The sequence below is a fragment of the Neodiprion virginianus genome, chromosome 1, assembly GCF_021901495.1.
Source record: "Neodiprion virginianus isolate iyNeoVirg1 chromosome 1, iyNeoVirg1.1, whole genome shotgun sequence".
Taxonomy (NCBI): Eukaryota; Metazoa; Arthropoda; class Insecta; order Hymenoptera; family Diprionidae; genus Neodiprion; species Neodiprion virginianus.
The window spans coordinates 300,421-321,599 of NC_060877.1; the positions used below are offsets into that span (position 1 = coordinate 300,421).

At 35.9% G+C, this 21,179-nt stretch overlaps 1 protein-coding gene across 9 annotated transcripts in view; it reads right to left on the reverse strand.

Moving 5' to 3' along the window:
* LOC124298883 (protein lap4-like) overlaps positions 1 to 21,179 on the reverse strand; it is a 35,911-nt gene that overhangs the window by 7,208 nt on the left and 7,524 nt on the right. For 5 of the 9 annotated variants that reach the window (XR_006906911.1, XM_046751499.1, XM_046751471.1 and 2 more), the window contains 17 exons: positions 20,603 to 20,713; positions 20,240 to 20,482; positions 19,850 to 20,083; positions 19,614 to 19,692; positions 18,542 to 18,706; positions 18,043 to 18,218; positions 17,673 to 17,810; positions 17,382 to 17,537; positions 17,208 to 17,288; positions 16,289 to 17,107; positions 12,808 to 12,915; positions 12,439 to 12,618; positions 11,930 to 11,959; positions 10,877 to 11,035; positions 10,411 to 10,791; positions 10,079 to 10,234; positions 148 to 711 (listed from right to left, as the gene is read on the reverse strand). Coding sequence is in view for 8 of the 9 variants with exons in the window: in XM_046751499.1 (XP_046607455.1) it covers positions 148 to 711; positions 10,079 to 10,234; positions 10,411 to 10,791; positions 10,877 to 11,035; positions 11,930 to 11,959; positions 12,439 to 12,618; positions 12,808 to 12,915; positions 16,289 to 17,107; positions 17,208 to 17,288; positions 17,382 to 17,537; positions 17,673 to 17,810; positions 18,043 to 18,218; positions 18,542 to 18,706; positions 19,614 to 19,692; positions 19,850 to 20,083; positions 20,240 to 20,482; positions 20,603 to 20,713 (3,780 nt within the window). In the remaining variant the exon portion in view is untranslated. The remainder of the gene's footprint in view (positions 1 to 147; positions 712 to 10,078; positions 10,235 to 10,410; positions 10,792 to 10,876; positions 11,036 to 11,929; positions 11,960 to 12,438; positions 12,619 to 12,807; positions 12,916 to 16,288; positions 17,108 to 17,207; positions 17,289 to 17,381; positions 17,538 to 17,672; positions 17,811 to 18,042; positions 18,219 to 18,541; positions 18,707 to 19,613; positions 19,693 to 19,849; positions 20,084 to 20,239; positions 20,483 to 20,602; positions 20,714 to 21,179) is intronic. The other 4 variants (XM_046751479.1, XM_046751543.1, XM_046751513.1 and 1 more) reach the window with 3 other exon arrangements.

Consider the following 21,179-nt stretch of genomic DNA (forward strand, 5'->3'; position numbering starts at 1 on the left):
TTCGAATCAATTCAATCATCAATGATAATATGTAAAAACATCGGTATAATTTTATATACATATTTTTGTTAGTTTTTACGAGCACTTACTACTTGTATATATATGTATAGGGTAATGATCAATAATAATCATGCAAGTAGGACCCACCTCAACCTGAGATTTCCAGTGTACAGAGCGTGCAATCTGCGGTAATTCTCTGGAGGGAGGAGGACGAGGAGGAATGATTTCTTCAATGTACCCAGGGCTGGTCAGTGGCGTCGGGGGAAGTCTAGTGGGGCGTGAGCGATGATTGTCAAAAGGGTCATTAATAGAAAATCGTTTTTGGGGAACAGCTTCTTCGGGAGACAAACTTGGTTCAAGCGTGGATAATGGACGCTGTTGAATTCGGAATTTTGGAGGCTGAATGTAAGGTACTGATGAATCAATAAATGTTGTTTTGACTGATGATAATGCTACATTACAGTGTGGGAATAACTCATCCCCCGTGGTTTCTGTAGTTTTAGAAGGCATTGGAAGTGTTGCTGAAGTAACGGTACATTTAGATCTACTGGGTGCTGTTCCGGAGTAGGGGGAGGGTAGGGTTTGTATTGCAGAGTGAAAATCATGGTTTGTGATTCGGGTATAGGGAGTGGAATGAGTAGAAGAGGTTGGAGGAATCGACAAGACTACACCATCCACAGATGTTCCTGCAGCGGCTTCTTTGCTAATTAACTAAGTAAATGAAATCAAATATTAGATATTAGTAAAATTGTTAGTTAAAAGGAATGTAAGAAAAGTTAGAAAAATATTTGTGTAATTCATTCACTCATCATTCACGCATTGGAATATTTTATTTGCATTCAACAGCTACAGATTTACTACTGGTACTACGATCCGAAGCTGAAACGAAAATAGCGACATCGAACGATAGCAAGTTCACATTATATACTTTTTGAACAAATAAATGTATTGTTACTAAAACGAAATGCATCTAAATTGAAGAACAGAGACATAAAGTTGATTGCCTTATACAACAGAGTGAGATTTATTCATTTGTCATATTAGTTATTGCCAATAATATTTTAAAACAGTGTTAAAAAGTACCGAAATGATAAGATGATAGCGGTATCAAAGACAATGGTCCCTCCAGAAAATACTTTTAAGCAACGCAAGTATGATTTACGCGTCTTTGTCATCTGCGTTCCGTACTTGAAGTAATTGTTTCTGTGACAGTACTGAAAAAATTCCAAACAGTACAAAATACTTGTAAACCATACTTTCATCACATAAAATGTCGTGTACACCATGGAGGCAAACTATTTTTACACCTCACGCAAAATTCGTCTTCAGCTCACCTATGACTCAAACTGCAAATATACACTCAACGTAAAAAGACTTATTTTGCCTCCTTTATACACAATTTACTAATATTTGGAAAAAGGGAAGAAGATTCAATTATCTTCTAGTTTTGCGAATCATTAAATTTGTTTGAAGAACTCTCCTTTTCAATACAATTAATTATTATTGTCTTTTCCACTAGTTATAAGTTAACATATCTCGTGTATAATTTTTTCGAAATGTGATAACAAAAAAAGGTGTTATTTCCAAATTAACTTTTCACTACTGAACTTGTACGAAATTCCAGAGATTTTATGATTAAAAATAAAGTGTTGAAAATAAAAGTTGACAATGACTGTAAAATATAATTTTAACTTAAGAATGTTGCCTAGCCGGATGGTAGTTTAGACCACCTAATTTTCTCGTGGCTAGTCAATTGAATTGATGTCGAAATATGGATCTGTGTTATGGCTCTAGCGAAATCTTGTAGAATAATTCTCCCTCGCTCATAATATGAGTTAAATATATGCTAAATTCGCACCATTTTCCTGTCAACATTGAGATAATATTAGCATATTTGGTCAAAGCCATAATGCAGAGTTGATCTTCACTATTGAGCAAATGTGATTACAGAATATAAAGTAGTTGCATAGTCTAGCGCCACGGAAACTAAACAATATCCATAAGTTACAAATTGGTCAGGTTAGCGGTTTCTGCAGGATAATTTTTGATATTTACGGTAAAGAAGATTAATTTATTTTTAGTAAAATGTTACCCTGAAATGGATGTCTTGTACTTCACGTTAAGCAAACTAAGGCATATTATCGCAATTAACAATACACCTATGTACTAAATTGTTGTATATTTTTATACAAAATTATGAGAAACACAGTGACTGTACGGCAAGAAAAAGTAACGTCAATACAAGAATAATTCCCACATTTAGGAAAAAAACGCTGTAATCCTTAGTGTTTAGTTCTTAAACAACAGCAGGGTCTACTTATCAAACCTCGTGGTATAATACAAATCGCAATCCAAGTGCTATAACACGTAAACCTTTGGCTGCCAACTTTAGGCAAGGCCACACTGTATCTGTTCATAAACATCAATATAACTCGCAAGCTCAAACAGCTGAAACTATTTGCAGCCTTGGTCAGAAGGAAAATTTTCTTTTATCAGTTCTAAGGACACGAGTCACCTTCAATCCCGTCATTCTGGTTGTTAATCAAAGAACATCCCAAGTTTAAAGCCAGTGAATCAGGGACCGAGATTAGCATAATTGCTAGAGTTGTTGTATAATAACAATTTGGTAAACTTGGATCATACTGTTGAAACAGTGTAGAAGCTAGTTTTACCGTTACATCCTGTATAGTTGAAAAATGGGCACCTTAAGTTGAATAAGTTCTGTAATTTCGTGTTTACCATTTCGCACTGATCAGCTTATTTTTCCGGTATAACTATCAGCCTGGGGTTGGTGCCTGACATTACCAAAAATCAGGATGCGTCTTTGCGTGGTTCTCACTTTGGCGGTTGAGTGACCCATGCCCTTAAAGCTGTGTTCAAAAATTAGCTGCTAGTGCCGTTAGCAGTATCGCACCTCTGCTGTACCATTGAATTGACGGCATGCCTTCCCTCCATTCCAGTGAGTTCAGAGTACTGGGAGCTCATTTCGGAACACACACTTGTCAAACTTTGCGAATTGAAATAGCATTCCTATCCATATATACTTAACGATTCTTCAACATGCTCGGTAACACTTTCATAATTACTATTTCATTACTGTAATTGACAGTAGAAAATCTACCATGACTTAAGTAATGTGTTTGCTGAAGCGATGCTTGGCCTCTCATATTGTTAAGTCTACCAAACAATACCACATTGCGTATAGGTTCGATATTGTAGGTACATCATTTAAATTTTGCATCACACCCTTCCACTTTTTTTTGTAAACACATTCGTAAAATTTTTCTCAAAATTATTTTTTTTTTCTACCCTACCTATCTTATGTCAACTGAGGATACTTTGGATGCTCCTTTTAAAAGCAGCGCTGAGCTCAAAGTCTATAATAATTTACGGATAATTAGTATATTGGATCTTGATTGTGTACTCAAGAGCCTACAAAAAAAAAGTTGTTGACAACTTTTAGGCAAGATCTAATTTAAGTCATTGATCTGAATATATAGCTATCAAAACTATATATAATCATCAAGGTTAAATGGTCTGAAAGCATCTTGTTTTCATGTTCTCGTGAGAATGGATTCCCATTGAAATTTAAGAAAAGTAAAAAACCCGTAGAAATAGATGACATCTGATCAATGGCGAATTAGACCAAGCGATAGAGAATTTTGCGTGACAAAAATAGTATCTGGATACCGCTTGTACCATTACACGAAAGACAGTCCGTACTTATATTCTACCATGTTTTGGACACGCAAGTATCATTTATTAAATTTTTTTTTTTCAGTTTTTTTTTTAAATTTAGTAGTAAAACTAAAAAAAAAACACGATTTTTGGCTCTTAAATTTTTATAAAAAATTAATAAATGATAGTTGCGTCTCCAAAACATAGCAGAATATGAGTACGGACTGTCGTTCATGTAATGGCACAAGCGGTATCCAGATACTATTTTTGACACAGAATCACTCTTTTTCTGCTCTATTGCTTAGTCTATATCTGTAGTGTTAGGCCATTGAGTACCTTCTTTATCGAAAGATTGAGCATCGCGCCACTTTTCTTAGATGAATCCTATACTTTGATTAAAAATACTAAACACACCTTTCAGATTGAATTATAAATATTTATCAGATGGAACTTTAACTTTAACATCAACATCATTTTATTTTATATTTAAATAAATAATATCTTTATGTATAATGACGAACATATACATATATCTATATGCATATTATACACATATACGGAGTGGGTCGTGTCAAATTCCAATAATGGGAGAGGCTTAGTTGGTGAGTAGGCGCCGCGGTGACATTGAAGCAAGCCACCACTCTTTGTTGTTGTTGCGAATCATTTCTATTCTAGTTGAACAACGATATAAAATCATCAAAACCTAACACTGGTTTAAAATATTGATGTTGCTTCAATGCAGTCATCTGATTGGCTGCGGAATGGCGCCTACTATCTAATTTATCTCCTCCTGTTCTCAGAGCTTGAAGTAGCCGCATATATATATGTACGCATGTGTGTTGTGCATGTGTAATCATCTGGTCCATTAGATTTACATAAACATATAACATTTATAGAAAATTTATAGATATACAGCACATTGATTTATATATTCTAATAGTGATATGAATTTATATAATAACATAATCATCAGGTAAAGCATCGCATTTTCCAGACACAAAATGTACCACATGTTTTGGTCACCAATATATATAATATAAACTTACATGTTCCAATGAAACAGGAGTGATAAAGTCTGTTAGTAACTTTTCTTTCTTGGACTCAAAATAAAACACTACCATGTCCGGTTATATCAAATTATGATTCATAATTCGTAAATATATGTATATCAAACGAGGATTGCAGCTTCATGTAATTTTCAATTGACATTGTAGCAACTCACGAAGGATAACACGTTTATCCAGTCACCTGCTCGTGTTTGGAAAATGTTACGTTACCTGCCCAAGGCTCCATGACGTTACATCAAAATTTGCATAAAACGCAGATTGAAAAGTGAACGACGGTTTCAGAATTTATCCTAAGCTTTCAAAATTTAGAGTCGAAAATAATTTAATCGCGAATATGTACCCAACTGTGATTTTTGCCCTCACGTGCTGGCATACCTAATATTTCACCGCTGTTCTTTAACAACGCAACGAGAATTCTAATATCCGCCAAATAAATTGCAATAAGACCAAATTATTGTTCGTAGCGTGACTTTAAACCTTGGTTTGACACATTGCACGTTATATGAACATGTCCCAAAATGATTGGCAAAATATATCATCCACCTGGACTTTGGATAACAATTTTCTTCTGTTAAGTACAAATTGTCCATTTTACACAGTTTCAAATTCGAGCTATGATTTCTAATGAAACAGTGATGTATTTTTTCGCATGAATCATTTTCGATAATAACTGGGTATATGTACACTTGACGAATTACAAAATTCAACTAGGTTCGTACTACCTAATCAAAATATATAAATACTACGTCATACTCTTTCGTACTAAATTTCCTCTGTAGAAATGTGAATGCTTTTCAAGCTTAACTCTAATATTCCCTTCAAATACCTTCTATGTGACTAATTTGAAACTACCTTCTCGGTAGTGCGTTCTCAATCATTTTCACACGACGTCTGCTTTCTATTTCGCACAAAATTTGTTCGGAGTTTATACGTTATAATTCTTATTGAGCCTTGCTATAGTACAGACGACAATGTTATTACAATTTTTTCCATACGAATGGTGTACTTTCGTAGCGTACTCAATGTAGGTTGACTTTTTACGTAATATTTTGATATATACAGCTCCTTCTTCCAAATTTAAAAATTATATAATATGTGTGAAGTTATACTGACTTTGCCATTTGCATAGTTGTTAAGTTCAAGAATGTTTATTTCAACAAGTCGTACCAACATTGTAATTATAGCCGCAACGCCACACGAAGAATTCCAGTTTTATTATACTCGAAGTATTGAACAACTATTTACGGATTCACTGTATTTTCAAAGTTATGACACATGTAAATCCGCCCGAGTGAATTTTACAGACTAAATTTTAAATTAGAGTGTGTCGAAAGTAAAGTTATGATCAAACTATTCCTGTTGACAATTTGTTTGCTGCCAAGCGTTCCTTACTCAGTAATAACTGACCGCTGGGAAAGATGTCTAATGGCCAAAATTTAATTGTAAGCTCGCCAATGACTAACGTGTCGCTTCTGTGCCTACATTTAAATTCTCCTCGCGAATATTTTGCCAACGTTTTTTACGTTGATAGAAACTCTCTATCTTTTTCATTGTCAAAGATCAGTAAAAAGATGTCAACTGATTGTTGACATATTAGCCCTTCGAGGAGGGACCTCCATAATTATTTATATATATAGCCGTTGGCTATTGACCCAAACATGGGCGGTACTTGATGTTTCTTTTCTGCTTCCATGTATTGTACATATATGCTTAATGTAAGTACGCTTATTCACTTTAATTGTTGGGAGGGAATGTTGTTTCTCTCTTTTTTCCTTACTCCTATAATTTACGTTTGTTTTATAGCTATTGATTAGAACGAATTTTATTTGTTTTTTGGAAATAAAAAAACAAATACAGCCCTTGAAGGGTTGAAAGGTCGGCAAACATTTGACGACTTTTTACATACGTTCGACACTGGAACCGTTTTAGCCAAACGTTTTTAAAGGCTTTAGTCAAATTCGCAGCTGTCCTATGCCTTTACGTTGCAATCGCAATTATTCGAGGGTAAAAAATTATTCCTCTGCTACAAATTCGAAGCAATACTTTGCATTATCAAGAATTACAATTGAATAACCAACTTCTGTACAAGTACGAACTTGCATTCCTGATATGGGTATAGATTATAAAAACCATGATGAACAGCGAGAACTAATGATTGTATGAAGTTATAGGAAATACATAATTATGACGAGGAAGATATCACACTTTGCCAATAGTTTATCTTACTTCACAAAATAAACACATCATTTCTTCGGCGTCAGTAATTAACGTTGTACGACGAGCCGCTTATAAGCTTAATGGCAGTTTAGATAACAGACAGAATAACAAGGTATTGTTCAACAATAATATAGGTGTGAGAATGTAATAACGGCAACCTGTGCTTATATCATTACATCATTATATAATTTATAATTATTTATGGCACATTAGTCCGCAGGGCAGACGCAGGGAAAGCGGGAAGAGGATGGATAGCTTGTTCTTGTTATAGGGCTGCCATAGATGTGCTATCGCCTTCCGTTGTCTGCAAATATGTCAACTCTTTTTGTTTGCTCTAAAGAGCATGCCGGACATCGATAGTACTTATCATGCGCGATTTAAGCATATCGATTAGTAAAGAACTGACATTAAACATTATGCAATGACACGTAATAACGCTAAATTGCCAAAGTAATAATGTTGAACGGTGCATATGGGCACGGGAAAGAAACAGACAATTTCAATCATGCTATAACAATATACAGTAGAGTTTGTCTAGCAATGGTAAATAATCCATTCAAACCATCAGGAAATAGAACATTACTAATTGCAAATTAACGGAATAGCAAAATAACAGCAGGATTTTCTGGAACTTTTAACGGTGCAACTTTGGTACGGGCATCCACGTGTCCGGAATTAGGACTACACTGAAACTTCCCAATAACGGACACCTTTGGGACTGAAAATTCAGAACAATGTTAACGTATAAATTGTGCTACTGAAGATGTTTAGATTGTCCGTTGTAAAGAGGAATCCGTTATTGGGAGGTGGCCGTTAAAATAAGTTTCATGGTAGTCAAATCCACAAGTTTAATTTCGGTAATTAAAGACTCTATAAAGGTAATAAGGTGAAGTGAAGATGTGGCCAAGTGTAAAAACAGCATTGAACCGGATAGCACAATTTTTATGAAAATAGAAAAAAAATACCCATACTAATGGGTACATAACTGACTGAATTAAAAATATCTGCACAGTTGACTCTAATAGGGATATTATTCTTTTTATCCAATAAAAATAAATTGAATACATGTAGAAGTTTGGTAAAAATTTTGCAAAAAAAATTTCATCAGCTTTGCTTCATAAGTAATTATCGATAATTGAAATTAGGTTGCTAAATCTTCAGCCCCAAATTGCGATAATCTCTATAATGAAACAATTCAAGGGCATAGTACAGAAAAAAGTATACGTGCATTTTTGTTAATGTTTAGAAATCAACCTTTCAAGTTATGAGTTTAAACAGGTAGCTAGCTCATATTGTATTTATCTCAAAGTTTCAAATTGTGTCAGATGTACACATTTTTCAATGCAACTCCTCTAATTATTATGCGCATAAAATAGTAATGTACGCCCTGCGATAGTCCACTTATCGGCATCTGACAAACTTGCAACAGTTCACATCCCCAACCAACTGAACTGTTCAAATACATGTAAAGTAAAACCTTGTGTACAAGTTTTTCACTTGTACATTTTTTCACATTTATACATTAAGCCCCCATGATGCCAACACTTTACGGACAATGTAAAAAAGTTTCACCTGCATGTTATTGGTTTTTATGTTTTTTGCAATTTCAAGTAATCTTTTCTGGTCCCTAGCGCATTTTTTTTAATCTAAACGTTATTTACGCGTAATTTTTCAGTCGAGACTTTTTTAATGCTTTATGTGCCTATTGGTATATTTTTCAATCAACAGAAATACATGAAGTCAAATTTGTTGTAGAAGCTACAGTCAAAATGTGATAATTCAAGATCAGAGTGAAATAATAGCAAATCCTACCATATTTATATCAGTGCGGTCCAATGATAGCTGTGGTTGAATTATAATTCATGTCGCATTTGTTCTGATTTTTTTGGTGAAACTCAAACAAAACTTTTAGTGTTTAACTACGCTAATTCAAGTTGGTATACCATCTTTCTACCGTAGGTTCTACAATACATTTTTCTCCGTATATTAGTACAAATTTGAAAACTCAACGAAGTACGTATGAAACTAACGACCAATGAATTTGATGATTCATGAAGATTTCATGAATTTGATTAACCAAGGTGAACTTCAATTTATAATTTGATTTGCCTGAAATTAAAACTCATCACAAAATTCCATAAGGCGAGTGCGTTTCAGCCAGTTTCAATTAATTATGTTCTATATGTGTCCAGATATTATTTTGAATAACGTCAACAAGTAGGGTTTTTCAAAAAGCTTCTTGTAGCACGATTTTCATCGCAAAAAATCTCACAAAACTCCGTAATTATCAAAGGAGCGTAGGGGACAAAAGTTGCTATCGAAATTACAATCTAACAAGTTATTACCTAATTGTGAAAATAATTTGTAATTGACCATTAGTTTTAAGCCACAAAAATTTGTGTGAAAATTGTCAAATCATCATTGCCCTGAGTTATTGCACGGACTATTACAGGGCCTGACTATAGTAATTTCCGAAACATATTTAAATAATCAAACTTATGTATTGGAAGGGACTAATCACGAGAAATATTTAAAAAACGGTAATAAATGAACCTTGATAACATGGGAATATGGTGAATTGAGTAGCACTTGGAAGGCTGTGATAGAATGATAGCTACAGGTTTAATCATAACTGGGTGCCCAAGGTGGGGTTTGTGATTACAATTTTCACATTAAAATAATGTATACAGCTCATGTATCCCATCAAAGTCGACGGTTATAACGACGCATATAAATCCAAATCTGATTCTGCTCCAATATTCAATTATTGGTGATAGTCATCAAGTTTATCGAAATAAAATAATATCCTTCACAAAAGATCACAACCAAGCACACCTTGTCTAACGCGCATTCTACTATTTATTCGGTTCAATTAGATGACCACCAGGGATTATAACATTTTCCTCCTAATGACACCACGTGCAGAAAAGAAGTAACATGGGGAATATATATGTATAATGATGCCAGCAGATATTTGGGTTTAGTATTTTATGCTATTTCCTTTGCAGCATGCATTCCTAATCATGCCGTCCACATGCACAAGTGCACAAGCATTCCAGATTTTCCTGTGCAATACACTTTGCACGCTATGTGTTATAGAAATGAAGATTACTTACAGTGGAGTTCTGGGGTGCTAAGGTATGTTTGGTCATGACAATAGTAGTCGTTTTCAGGTCTTTTGTACCACCAGGAGACTTGGGAGGTACATGCATATCGACCGGACTGTTTGGTTTGTTCACCAGAGATTCTGCTGCCCTTACAACATCTAGCACCTGTCAATAGTAGCTCCACGTTAGATTCTGATATCGATGATTGAAAAATCGACATGCGAAAAATGATAAAAAAAAAAAAACAGATTGATACCTAATATGGTACCGGACAAGAGCTAATTGGTTCGTTGGAGGATTCGCATAAGGTCCAACAATCGAGTTTTAAGAAAAAAAAGTACCTTTTCTTGCGTAGATTTTTCTCTGTACTCCATCATAGCTCGTTCTCGTTCTTCTTGTTCCCAGGCAACCAATTCAGCTTTCATTTCCTGCTCTTGCCGCATTGTAGCTGTATCCTCATCGTCACGATCCAAACTGGAAACACTCTGTGACAAGGACTTTACCTCGTCGGTTGTAGAATCCTTGTATTCTCGAGATCCTCGTGACTCTTTAGAATCCCTCCCTTTAGACGTATACAGTGCTTGCTCCAAGTCGTTTTTGTCGTATCCTTTACAGACCACCAAAGTTATCGTATTTCCTGAGCATCGGAGAATATTAACTGCTTCTTGATGCGTCGCGCCCAATAAGGACGTACCGTTAACTTCCAATAACCTCATTCCAACCTGGTTAAAATATTAATCCGTACAGAAGATTCATAGTATCAAGAGTACATTTTATTACGCGTTTTTAATTATATTTTCAAATCACCTTCAACCTGCTATCCCTTTTGGCCGCACCTCCAGAATTGATTTTTGAAATGAAAACGCCTTCGTCAGTATGATCTAAGGGATTACCACGTTGCCCTCTTAATCCTCCTTTTATGTGCATCCCAAGTTTTTCTCCTGGCTCTTTGATTATTGTTAATTCCTGGAAAAATGACCAGAGTGCTTAAATGCAAATTGAGAGTAGAAGAAAATGATGAGCAAACCTCGACCAAATACAGTAAATTATCACCATTTGTCAACAGATACAACTTGAAGATAGATATTGTCCGTGGTACAAGCAATACCAATTATTAATGAATTCAAGGTGCATAGCGGACTTGTTGAAGAAGGTTCTCAGTCTAGTCCAGATTTTTCGGACCCAAAAAATGGTTCGGCCCTGACCAATTATGCAGTAATAATTGAAAAAATGTCAAAGCGTACGTACATGAGTGAGTCATATGATTGGGTTAAATAACGAACTCTTATAACGAAAATGTTGTGAAATGTACATGTTGTTTAAAGGTAGTGTACCTCGTGTTGTTTACGATAAATGGCACGAATATATCTCCATACTCGAACATTATGGATGGAAAGAAGTTCATACGCATAATATTACGAAATTTTTTAATAATTAAGATTACTTTTTTTAGTATGTGAATTATAAACAAATTAAGAAACAAACTGAATTTGTTATTTCAAGCTAGAAAAATCGTAACGGTCCCCGACTTCTTCCTAACATTTTCATACCCATAAAATTGTCTGACGATTCCCGATTCTTCAAATTTCTCTGACCACTAGAACACTCTGACACCCAAATGATTTAATAGTAATAATTTGGTTCGAATTTTAGAATCTGATGTTATGATGTATCTACAATTCGAGCAACAGAATGTCGAATTAACAAAAAGTGTTGAAGCAGTACGATAATTATTAGTGAGTTGTATAAAATTTTACGGCAAGTACACATCATGCGAATAATTTGGCATATGTTCCATACAATAATGATGTAACAGAAAAATGGCAGAACATTCAACACATCTCAGTTCACTTTACTTACTGTTACTGGAATGTACTCTATTTCGACCAGCTTGTGAAATAAATGATATAATGTGACATACATATAATAAGAAAGCTGATACGAAAGATTGAAGAAAAGTTGACGTTATACAATCTGGTGATGACAGTTGACAAAAGTGTAGATCGTTGGAACAATGAAGTCGAATTTTGTTGGACAATCTTTTTCTCTGACAATAAAAAATTATGTGTGGTGTTTGCAGGTACATAGTGAAGGAAAAGATTGATCCAAGCTCAAATAATATGTTAAAAAAGACAACTCTTGGCAAGCATCAAGTTATGCAAATAAAAACGATCTGCTTGCTATAGAGACCAGTTTCGACATACAAGCATAGCTCTTTTCAACAAAGCAACTTGGCGCATAGCACTTTTTGAATATTGTCCTTCGTCGTATCTTTAGGCACAATACACAACTAGTCTGGTTTTATTATCATAAGTGGCAATTCAAAAACGATCGTAGTCGCATATAGTATAGATATGTATATCACTTACTTGGTAACTATCTGGCAATGGATCGTGTCGGATGGTGAGTGTAATGAAATCACCAGGCCGCAGAAGTTCCATCACAGCTTCCTGGTGAGTAGCTTTTGTTACGTCTGTCCCATTTACTTTTAATATTCTATCACCCATTCTCAGCTTTCCAGAATTCGCAGCTATGCCATCAGGTACAACCTGAGAATTATCGTAACACATGTTTCAATAAATCATACAGTAGAAAGGAATGATTAATTGAAATTTTAAGCAGCTATTGATTAACGATGGGATAAATTCCCACGAAGGAATGCAAAAATGATTACGAATCGTCATCACATAGATGAGAATATGTCAATGTTTAGCGAGTGTTATCTTTCAATAACTTACGTGAGATATAAAAATTCCAGGCTCCTTAACTCCAAATGGTATACACGAATGGTCTGTTCCGCCAATAATACTGAATCCAAGAGATCCTTCCTTTACCAGCACGACATCCTAAACAGTTCTTTCTTAGTCAAGTACGTTAGATCGATGGCGGTTATTCGTATTATTATGTACACAAACAGGATTGATACATGTTTGACAGGGTTGTCGGCAAACTACGAAACAAGTCGATTTTGAACACAGTAGTGGCCAATTCTGGGATTAGGTACGGAAGGCGAGGATCAAAAGTTGCAGTAATTGAGGAATTCAGTGTAATAGGCAAAGGCTTTGACTTCGAAAAGAGACAAGCATCAGCGAGGAAAGTCTTCTCAGGGCTGAATCACTCACCATCTCCAATCACCCAAATTGTTCACAGACCCTACAAGTTGCTAGCCAAAAAATTGAGTTAAAATTTAATTAATGACAGAAGCAAATGCGAACATTCATAACGTTGTACACATAGATGGATAAACTATTTTTAAAAATAGCATATATTGTGAGAATATAGACATCTGAGGCGAAAGACGTCTTTATTCGGTAAATGAAACAGCCCCTGATGAATTCGAAATGGGTAATTAATATAGACTGGAAGCATTCCTTCCCTAAGTATTCCGAAGATAGATAAAAGTATAGGGAGTAAATGAGCAATGCTACGATTTAATTTCAATATTGTAGACCATAGTTCTGAATAGGGCAACATTACTCGTCTCTATAAATTATAAGTGATAAAAGATAGGATCGTCACTGCCGATAGTCTCATACGACGCAATTAAAATATTTGACGTTAATTTGGGTCCATCTTATAAATGTGCTAATAACCTGAATCTGTAGATGGCAAGAAATGGTGTTGTAAATTGAGGTACAGTTCAATGTAATTAGTTACAGAATAACTGATCGTGTAATGACTGGTTGATTGAATCATCATTCCGAATGGGAATAACATTACAAAGAATATTCATATATTTCGAGATGCCGAAAAGATGCTTATTCTAAAAGGAGACCCTCAGACCGACTAACAACCGATTTTCATGGACTGTTATGAAATGGTCACTGAGTTATAGCAAATTAGTATCGTACTACCTACAGTGAACCAAGCAATATTACTGTTACATTAATTCGTACAGGGGATATAGAGATATCTTGCGAATTCTATCATAAAATGCAAACTGAAATTGAAAATGTTGAAGCAGCCAAATACACGGTGTTGGATATTCGCTAAAACTGAAAAAATTGCTAAAGCATGATGAAAGAAAAACATTACTGCTAAACTAAAAGAGAGATCGAGTTGAAAACGCAGTTTCCAAACTACTATCCACTAAGGCTACAGTTCAGTAAGGTTCAGTTATAGAAACCTGGCTCGTTGCTGAAACATTAGAATTTATTACCGCATTATAGGGCCCCTGGTAGGTCTCGACAATTTCAACATACTTTATGTAACTGCACCTAGAACCATGTAAATCCATATGCCTCTATCGTACTGCGAGAATTGCTATCACCTCGTCAAATGTATGTAATTCTGGGGATCTCCTTGCGAGAAATTGAATTGGCCTTGCCTGTCTTACAGCATTTATCAATGACAGACATTGGGGTTTAATATCTGATATGCTTTTTACAGCAGTAGTTTCGTGTGAGTTTTCATTTTTGAACAAAATCTGATAATTCTTAGATAATACAATAACACTTACCTACTTTCATACCAGAATATAGGCCTCTAAGTTTCGATGGATTGAGCATCGACCCATACAATCATCAAAAATGATTTACAGTTAATGAAATATAATAATATCAATATATGAAATATTTTCTTTTCAATATCGTTCTACGGTCACATCAAAGGTCTAAATACAACCATTTCTACACAAGGTATCCGAATCTATGGAATTATATCATAATTCTCACCTAGCTGGTGAAAAAGTGATGGACGCACAATTAATAATCCAATTTACAAGTATTGGTGCCCAATAATATTTTGCATAAGCATAGTAATTATGTCGAAAGTTAGAATACGTAGTTTGTTGACAAACTACTGTAACCATAATACTGTCGTTAAAGCTGATGGATTACGAAAATACGGAGTCTCTTACTTTACCCACCTCCCATATAACAAAGACGTGAGTGTGTGTTCGGTCGTTGTCACTTGCGATAGAGGGAGAAGGTCGTTAAGACATGCATCAAGCAAGGCTGTATTAGCAGGCCTTGGTACTAACAAAGTTTCACTGTTATTCCAATACTAAGTTTTACCAATATTATAGGTTGATTAATTTCTGACCAGTGTAGTGCTTGCCAAGTCTCTACACCTTGTGGGTATCGATACATTAATCTATTCTTGAAAGTAATCAACTCGTAAAACAGACACTTTCCATCCCCCTAAATAAAGATCTATGTAAAACTAAGTACACATTGAATAAAAGATAAAATTATTCAATGATGATTAAAAAATTACCAAGCCGTGTATGCCTGCTTTTTGCAGTAGTACATTTCTCAAAACAAGGCTTTCCTGGAATGTTCCTTTTTTCCCTACGGATATTTAATTCTTGAAATTGTTGCATAAAGAACTGGAAATTTGAAAACTATACAAATGAGATTGTATCACCTCAACTTACAAGACTAAAAAAATCGAACACTTATGCAGCTGTATTATTCGTACCACAAAAACAAAAAGTTGCGAATCTGCGACACAATTATCAAAATTGAATGAGAACTAATTACGTTTCAATGAATTTTTTTTATCACGAATAAAATTAAAGGCTAATCCGTAACCAATTTAAAGCACAAAAAAACTATTATGCAGTGAGGTCTATGTAATTCTAATGTATGTCATCTATTTTTATGTAAAACACCATAGTAACATGCATGTGTTGGATTTTGTCATTAATCTTCCCAAAATTGTACAAATGAAGGTTTTGCATGCATTAAAATGCTTGACAAAGGAGCCGGTGTAAAAGCTGAAGTCAATCTTCGTTACTATTGTGTATTGTATACCGCTGTAACATACGTGAAATCAGAAGTACCAAGCGTCATATCCTTTTGATCCCATCATCAATTTAATTAATATGTGATCATTCCTTAGTAACATGTAGGGGACCATTATTTGAAAAATTGATTCAATAAATATTGTAGAACGCTAACGATCACCAACTCTTAAAAATTGCTGAAAAAATTCCCACACTATCGCCGATCTTCCTGATATTTGCATTTTTTTCTTGACTTTCACAATTGTATTAGTGTATTGAACTACTATGAACTACTATAAATTTCATTTGCGTATGAGAAGTAGAACGAGAATTTATATCGTCAACGGTTTGTGTTAGACCGGCGTTAAAATCATATGAAGTGTGCCTTGCGGGATTGTGACTCATACAATTATATCATACACATAAGTAGTAAGTGCATCTGCTATGGAGATAATGTGAAAACTGCATGCTGTGAGCAAAGAGGCACATACCTCAATGATGACTGGGTGAACCAGCTCGTTGTCGGTGACTCTAGTGACCACTGTTTCGGTAAGGGTGCTCTTTGTGATGGTCTCGGTAACTTTGCCAATGGTGGTTGGCGCCGGGGGGAAGTTAATATCCCTTGGGAGATTATCGGGTTGCTTGATAGTCACTGTGACGACAGGGCCCTGGTGGGAGTCTGGTGAGGGCGAGGATGTCGGAGGTCGTAGGAAATGAGCAGGGATCATGGCCTGAAATTCCTCGTTGGTGATTGGCTTCGGTACCTGTATATCCTCCTGTGGTGAAGCCGGCCTTGATTCTCGCTCTACAGATGGCGCGGGAACAGCAACGGATGCTGTTTGAGAAACGCTATGCCGCGGAGCTGGCTGTGGTTGTGGTTGTGACTGTGGGTGTGGCTGGTTTACGTTATTAGCGCCAGACAACATTGCTGGTGTGGAATTTCTGAGAGGATTCGCAGTTTCGGTAATTCCATTGACTTTAGAAGCTCCGTTCACAACCTCAGCGTTGGTAGGAGGAGGCGTTTTAGACGTTGGGCTTTGTGTCAAGTTTTTATCCGCGTCCATAGAGCGGCGATACCCTGCATATCCCGGCCTATTCGCCATATAACTGTTGGCATTGTAAAGTCCCGTGTACGGGCGCGGTGTTCCGATGACTCGTGGAGATTTTTCTGACGGGGTCAACGGATTAGAAGGATTCGCCTGAGTTAAGGGTATTTCGCGTTCAACTACTAGTCTAACGAATCTCTCCAGACCAGTAAGCATGCCTACAGCTTGTTCGTGCTTGGCACCAGTCATTTCGACTCCATTTATCTGCAAATTGAAATTTGTTCGTCAATTTCCACTCCACTTTATCATATATGGTTTCATTTTACGACTGAAAATAATTTGAAGAGATGAATTCAAATTTTACCGATATAACTTTGTCTCCAACCATCAATTTTCCATCCTTTTGTGCAACGCCTCCATCAGTAATTCTCGAGATGTATATTGCCTGCAAGAATCACCAGTGACATGTTAATGTTTAGCGAATTTAATCACGTTCCGACCAAGGCCTCGGAGTTTATGGATGCAATGTACGACTTACATCGGTATTATCTTTGAAAGGTGGAGAGCTTTTGCCACCAGCAATACTAAATCCCAGACCATTTTGGTCCCGAATGAGCGTAGTGTGCACTAATACAGTCATCATAGGCTCGCTGCTTGCTCTGGCATTTGGAATTGGATCAGGTATTTTTTTTATCTGCAGAAAATTTCAAAAGATCATTGATATCCAAATGCTTGGCATAATGTTTTAAACCGCAACAACAAGTTTCACTTTACACGAAATCAATCAAGTTGAAATAAGGATAATCCATAACACGAGAGATAATTTTACCTTCGGAGTATCGTGAGGTGTAAATTGGTTCTCTCCATTTTCAAGATGATGCGAGAGAGTAGACGATACATAAGATGTTGCACTAGGGGCTCGGCTAGTCCTCAAACTTGAACACACCGAATCTTTCCTTATTGACGTCTATAACAACACGAGGAATTAATAAAATATTATGTGTAAATAGAAGGATATCAAGATCCAAATATGTGATTTATATTTCATGTCCAAAGACCTAAAATTATTCTCCCACTGACAGCTGAGATTTAACTCAGTCACTTCCGACAAATTACAAGCTGTCAATGAAGTAATCCACCCACATGTTTGTATGCACATTGCAGCAAGTCAATCTATTAAGCACACGTGAATTACATACTTGCTCTGATGATGGAATTATTCTGGTGACCTCTCTGAGAACAACTAACACAAGAACACGGCCACACGCTTTTAAAACTTCCACAGCATCATAGTGATCCACGTTAACGACTGACACTCCATTAACAGCAATTACTTTATCTCCCACTCGGAGTCCAGCTAGTTCTGCGGGTCCTCCTGTAATATAATTATCATTGGGTGCTGCATCATCGGGTAAATTTCCAAATACATAAATAATTAATAAACTGTAGAGTTAACAGAGTTCCAAAAAACAAGGTAATTTTATCGAGAAGATCTCGTGAAAGGGACCCTTACAATCTACCAGCGGTGACTCCATGCATTGCATCAAGCACTGCCAGTTGACTCCTGTTTGAGTGTGACAGGTATGTTTCGCAGGGTCCTCTCAGTAGAAGGATACATTTCATTTTTTAGTAAATTTGACCATGGTGTTAGAAAGTCTTGAAAGATGTGAGTTTAGTACAAATATGAATTAAGTTTACCCTCTGTTACTCGTGAAATAAAAATTCCTTCATCGTCCCCCTTGAACGGGGTCGATCCTATACCACCAGCTATGGATAGGCCAAGACCTCCCGTTGTTCTTTCTATGTGAATCTCATATTGTTCTTCACGCACTTCTATCGATGGCTCTGCATCTGATACTGTATCTGTAATAAGATCAATTCAGTAATTTTTGTGTGAGCCTAGCACATAACACGTAGATTTCTATACTTCTAATCGTAAGTTATCACATGTCACACAAATTTAAACCATAATAGGAATATTTCGTCAAATCAAGATTGTAAATGGAAACGCAAGGAAGTAAAATAATAATAGCGAGAATGAAAAAACTTTACTGCAGTATCAGTGATCAGATTTGATAATATTATCTATGTAAATTGTAAATGATATGATTCCTTAAGATTCTCTAAGAATTTTACAATCTAGAGGCCTATTGGGCCAAAAAAATAGACTATGCGAAAACTACTGGATCCACAGGAAATGTCTGACATTATAAATTGAGATGGTGCAAATAATTTTCCCGTGCATATGTAGAAAATTTTAATTACGTTTCTTCTTTTTCTTCAGTGTAAAAACTTTGTATCTTCGAGGCATATTAATCACTCGATAGTCCCAACTTTAAAACTTAACAACCACTCCCACAAATTAATAGCCAGAACCACTACACTATTGTCAGCGTTTCTTGCTAAATAGCCTACGCTCGTGCAGTGAAAGGAACGTAGTACGCTATTTTAAAGATGGATTAATCAGAGCTGATAAGGTTGTACACTGGCAGCTGATATGATATCACGCACCCCCCACCCATCATAAAAAAGGTGTACACAACACAGAATTATGTGAGTCCAAGATGAGATAACATTACGATTTCAGAGAAAGAGATAATTCACGAACATCTTGTCATGCCTCTTAGGATTAAGAAATGAACCCAAGAGTGCTGAAAGATATTCTCACTCACAAGACTATTGATACAGTTGTACAAATTGATATCTAAGAAAAAATTGTAAATAAAATTTCTATTAAATATGAAATATGCATGCATTATTCATAACATACCTGGACAGTGTTGGTCGTCTGTGGTATCCATTGGAGGTAAGGGTGATACTGGAAGCTCATCACCTTTTTTCAATAATGCCTGATTGGACATACATTTATCTTTAGTAGTTGAATGACACTTTTAATGACCGAGCTGATGATTAATTCATTAATTAAGTAAAGGCAAGACTATGAATATCGATAGCCATACAAAATCTAACAGCTGACATCAAGTACCAAGCTAATGACGAGCTTACCTGTGCGATAATGGAAGCAACTTTGTCCTTATCGATTAACGTGTGAATTCGTTTATTTTTCAAATGATGGGGGGTATCTCGCCGATGCAGCCTGTTAGGTCTGCCTACTTCTCCCATACTTTCGTCGTTATTTGACCCTTCTGTTACTGAAAATTCAACGTGCCTTTGTACGTCTTCCTCGTCGGAATCGTCTTTAATTTTAGCATCGGGCAGCAGTCTCTCTATTTCTGCATCCTATACAATAGTTTAAAATAATTTAATGGCTGATTTTTTTGTATATTCAGATAATCTCTTTCTGACACAAATAAAGAAGTCCGTGATAATTTTGGTGGACAAATTCTCGCTTCAAAGATAGTAGCAGTCGTAAGAATGTCGTGTATTGCCATTCACCTGCAAGGTATTCTGGCCGGAAGGCTGTTGGGGCGGGACAGGCGATTGTTCGTTTGGTATAGGAACATCGCGAATGTCATCCAACGCTTCCAAAGCGGACACACTGTGTCCGAACTTGTCGACTTCAACGAAATTCTGTAAAGGCTGATTTTCCTGTTCAGTAGTTATAAAATTTTCCAATTCTGTACCTTTTGTTTGTTCCTCTGATTCTATTTTATCCAAACCAAAAGTTTGGGAAACATCCTAGTTGACAGAAAAATGAAGAATATTGAATTGCTGGTATGAAAAAATTTGTGTTACACTATCAACGATAGGTATAATCAATTTGCTTGTTTGCATTGGGTGTCAAGTTTTCTGTACAACCTGCTCCTCAGTTGATCCTGAGCGGCTTTCATTTTTGCCTTTACCAAACAGCTTGTGAGCCTTAGCCTTCAATTCCTTAGGATGAGGCGTGTTCTGACGTACAAATGGTGTCTGAAAAAAGGAATACAACTTCATTATTATAAAAAATGTACAACGAACATTTGCGAAAGCACGTAACAATATATTATAGAAAAGCGATAGCTGAGCCTTCAAGTGTAGAAGAATATTGCCCAAATTACACCACCGGCATTTTATTGAAAAAAGACGGGAAAAAAAAAAAAAAAAAACATCACACGCAACAGACATCTCTGGGCTTTTCCATCGGGTGGACCTGATACTTATAGTATGAAATGTATGTATACGTATAATTAAACATGAAGTGTCATTGGAGCGCCAATTGTGTAACTCGAGAAACTATTCGAAAATCTTACTAGTTGCAAAGCTAACGAAACTTGTTAATAAACCATACTAAATGTTGTTCAAGTAATTCGAACAGTTGAATCTGCTTGTCAAAAGTTTCAAAACAATACATGAAGAGCCGTCATTTTGTGAAAAAGACAAGTGAAGTGCAACATAT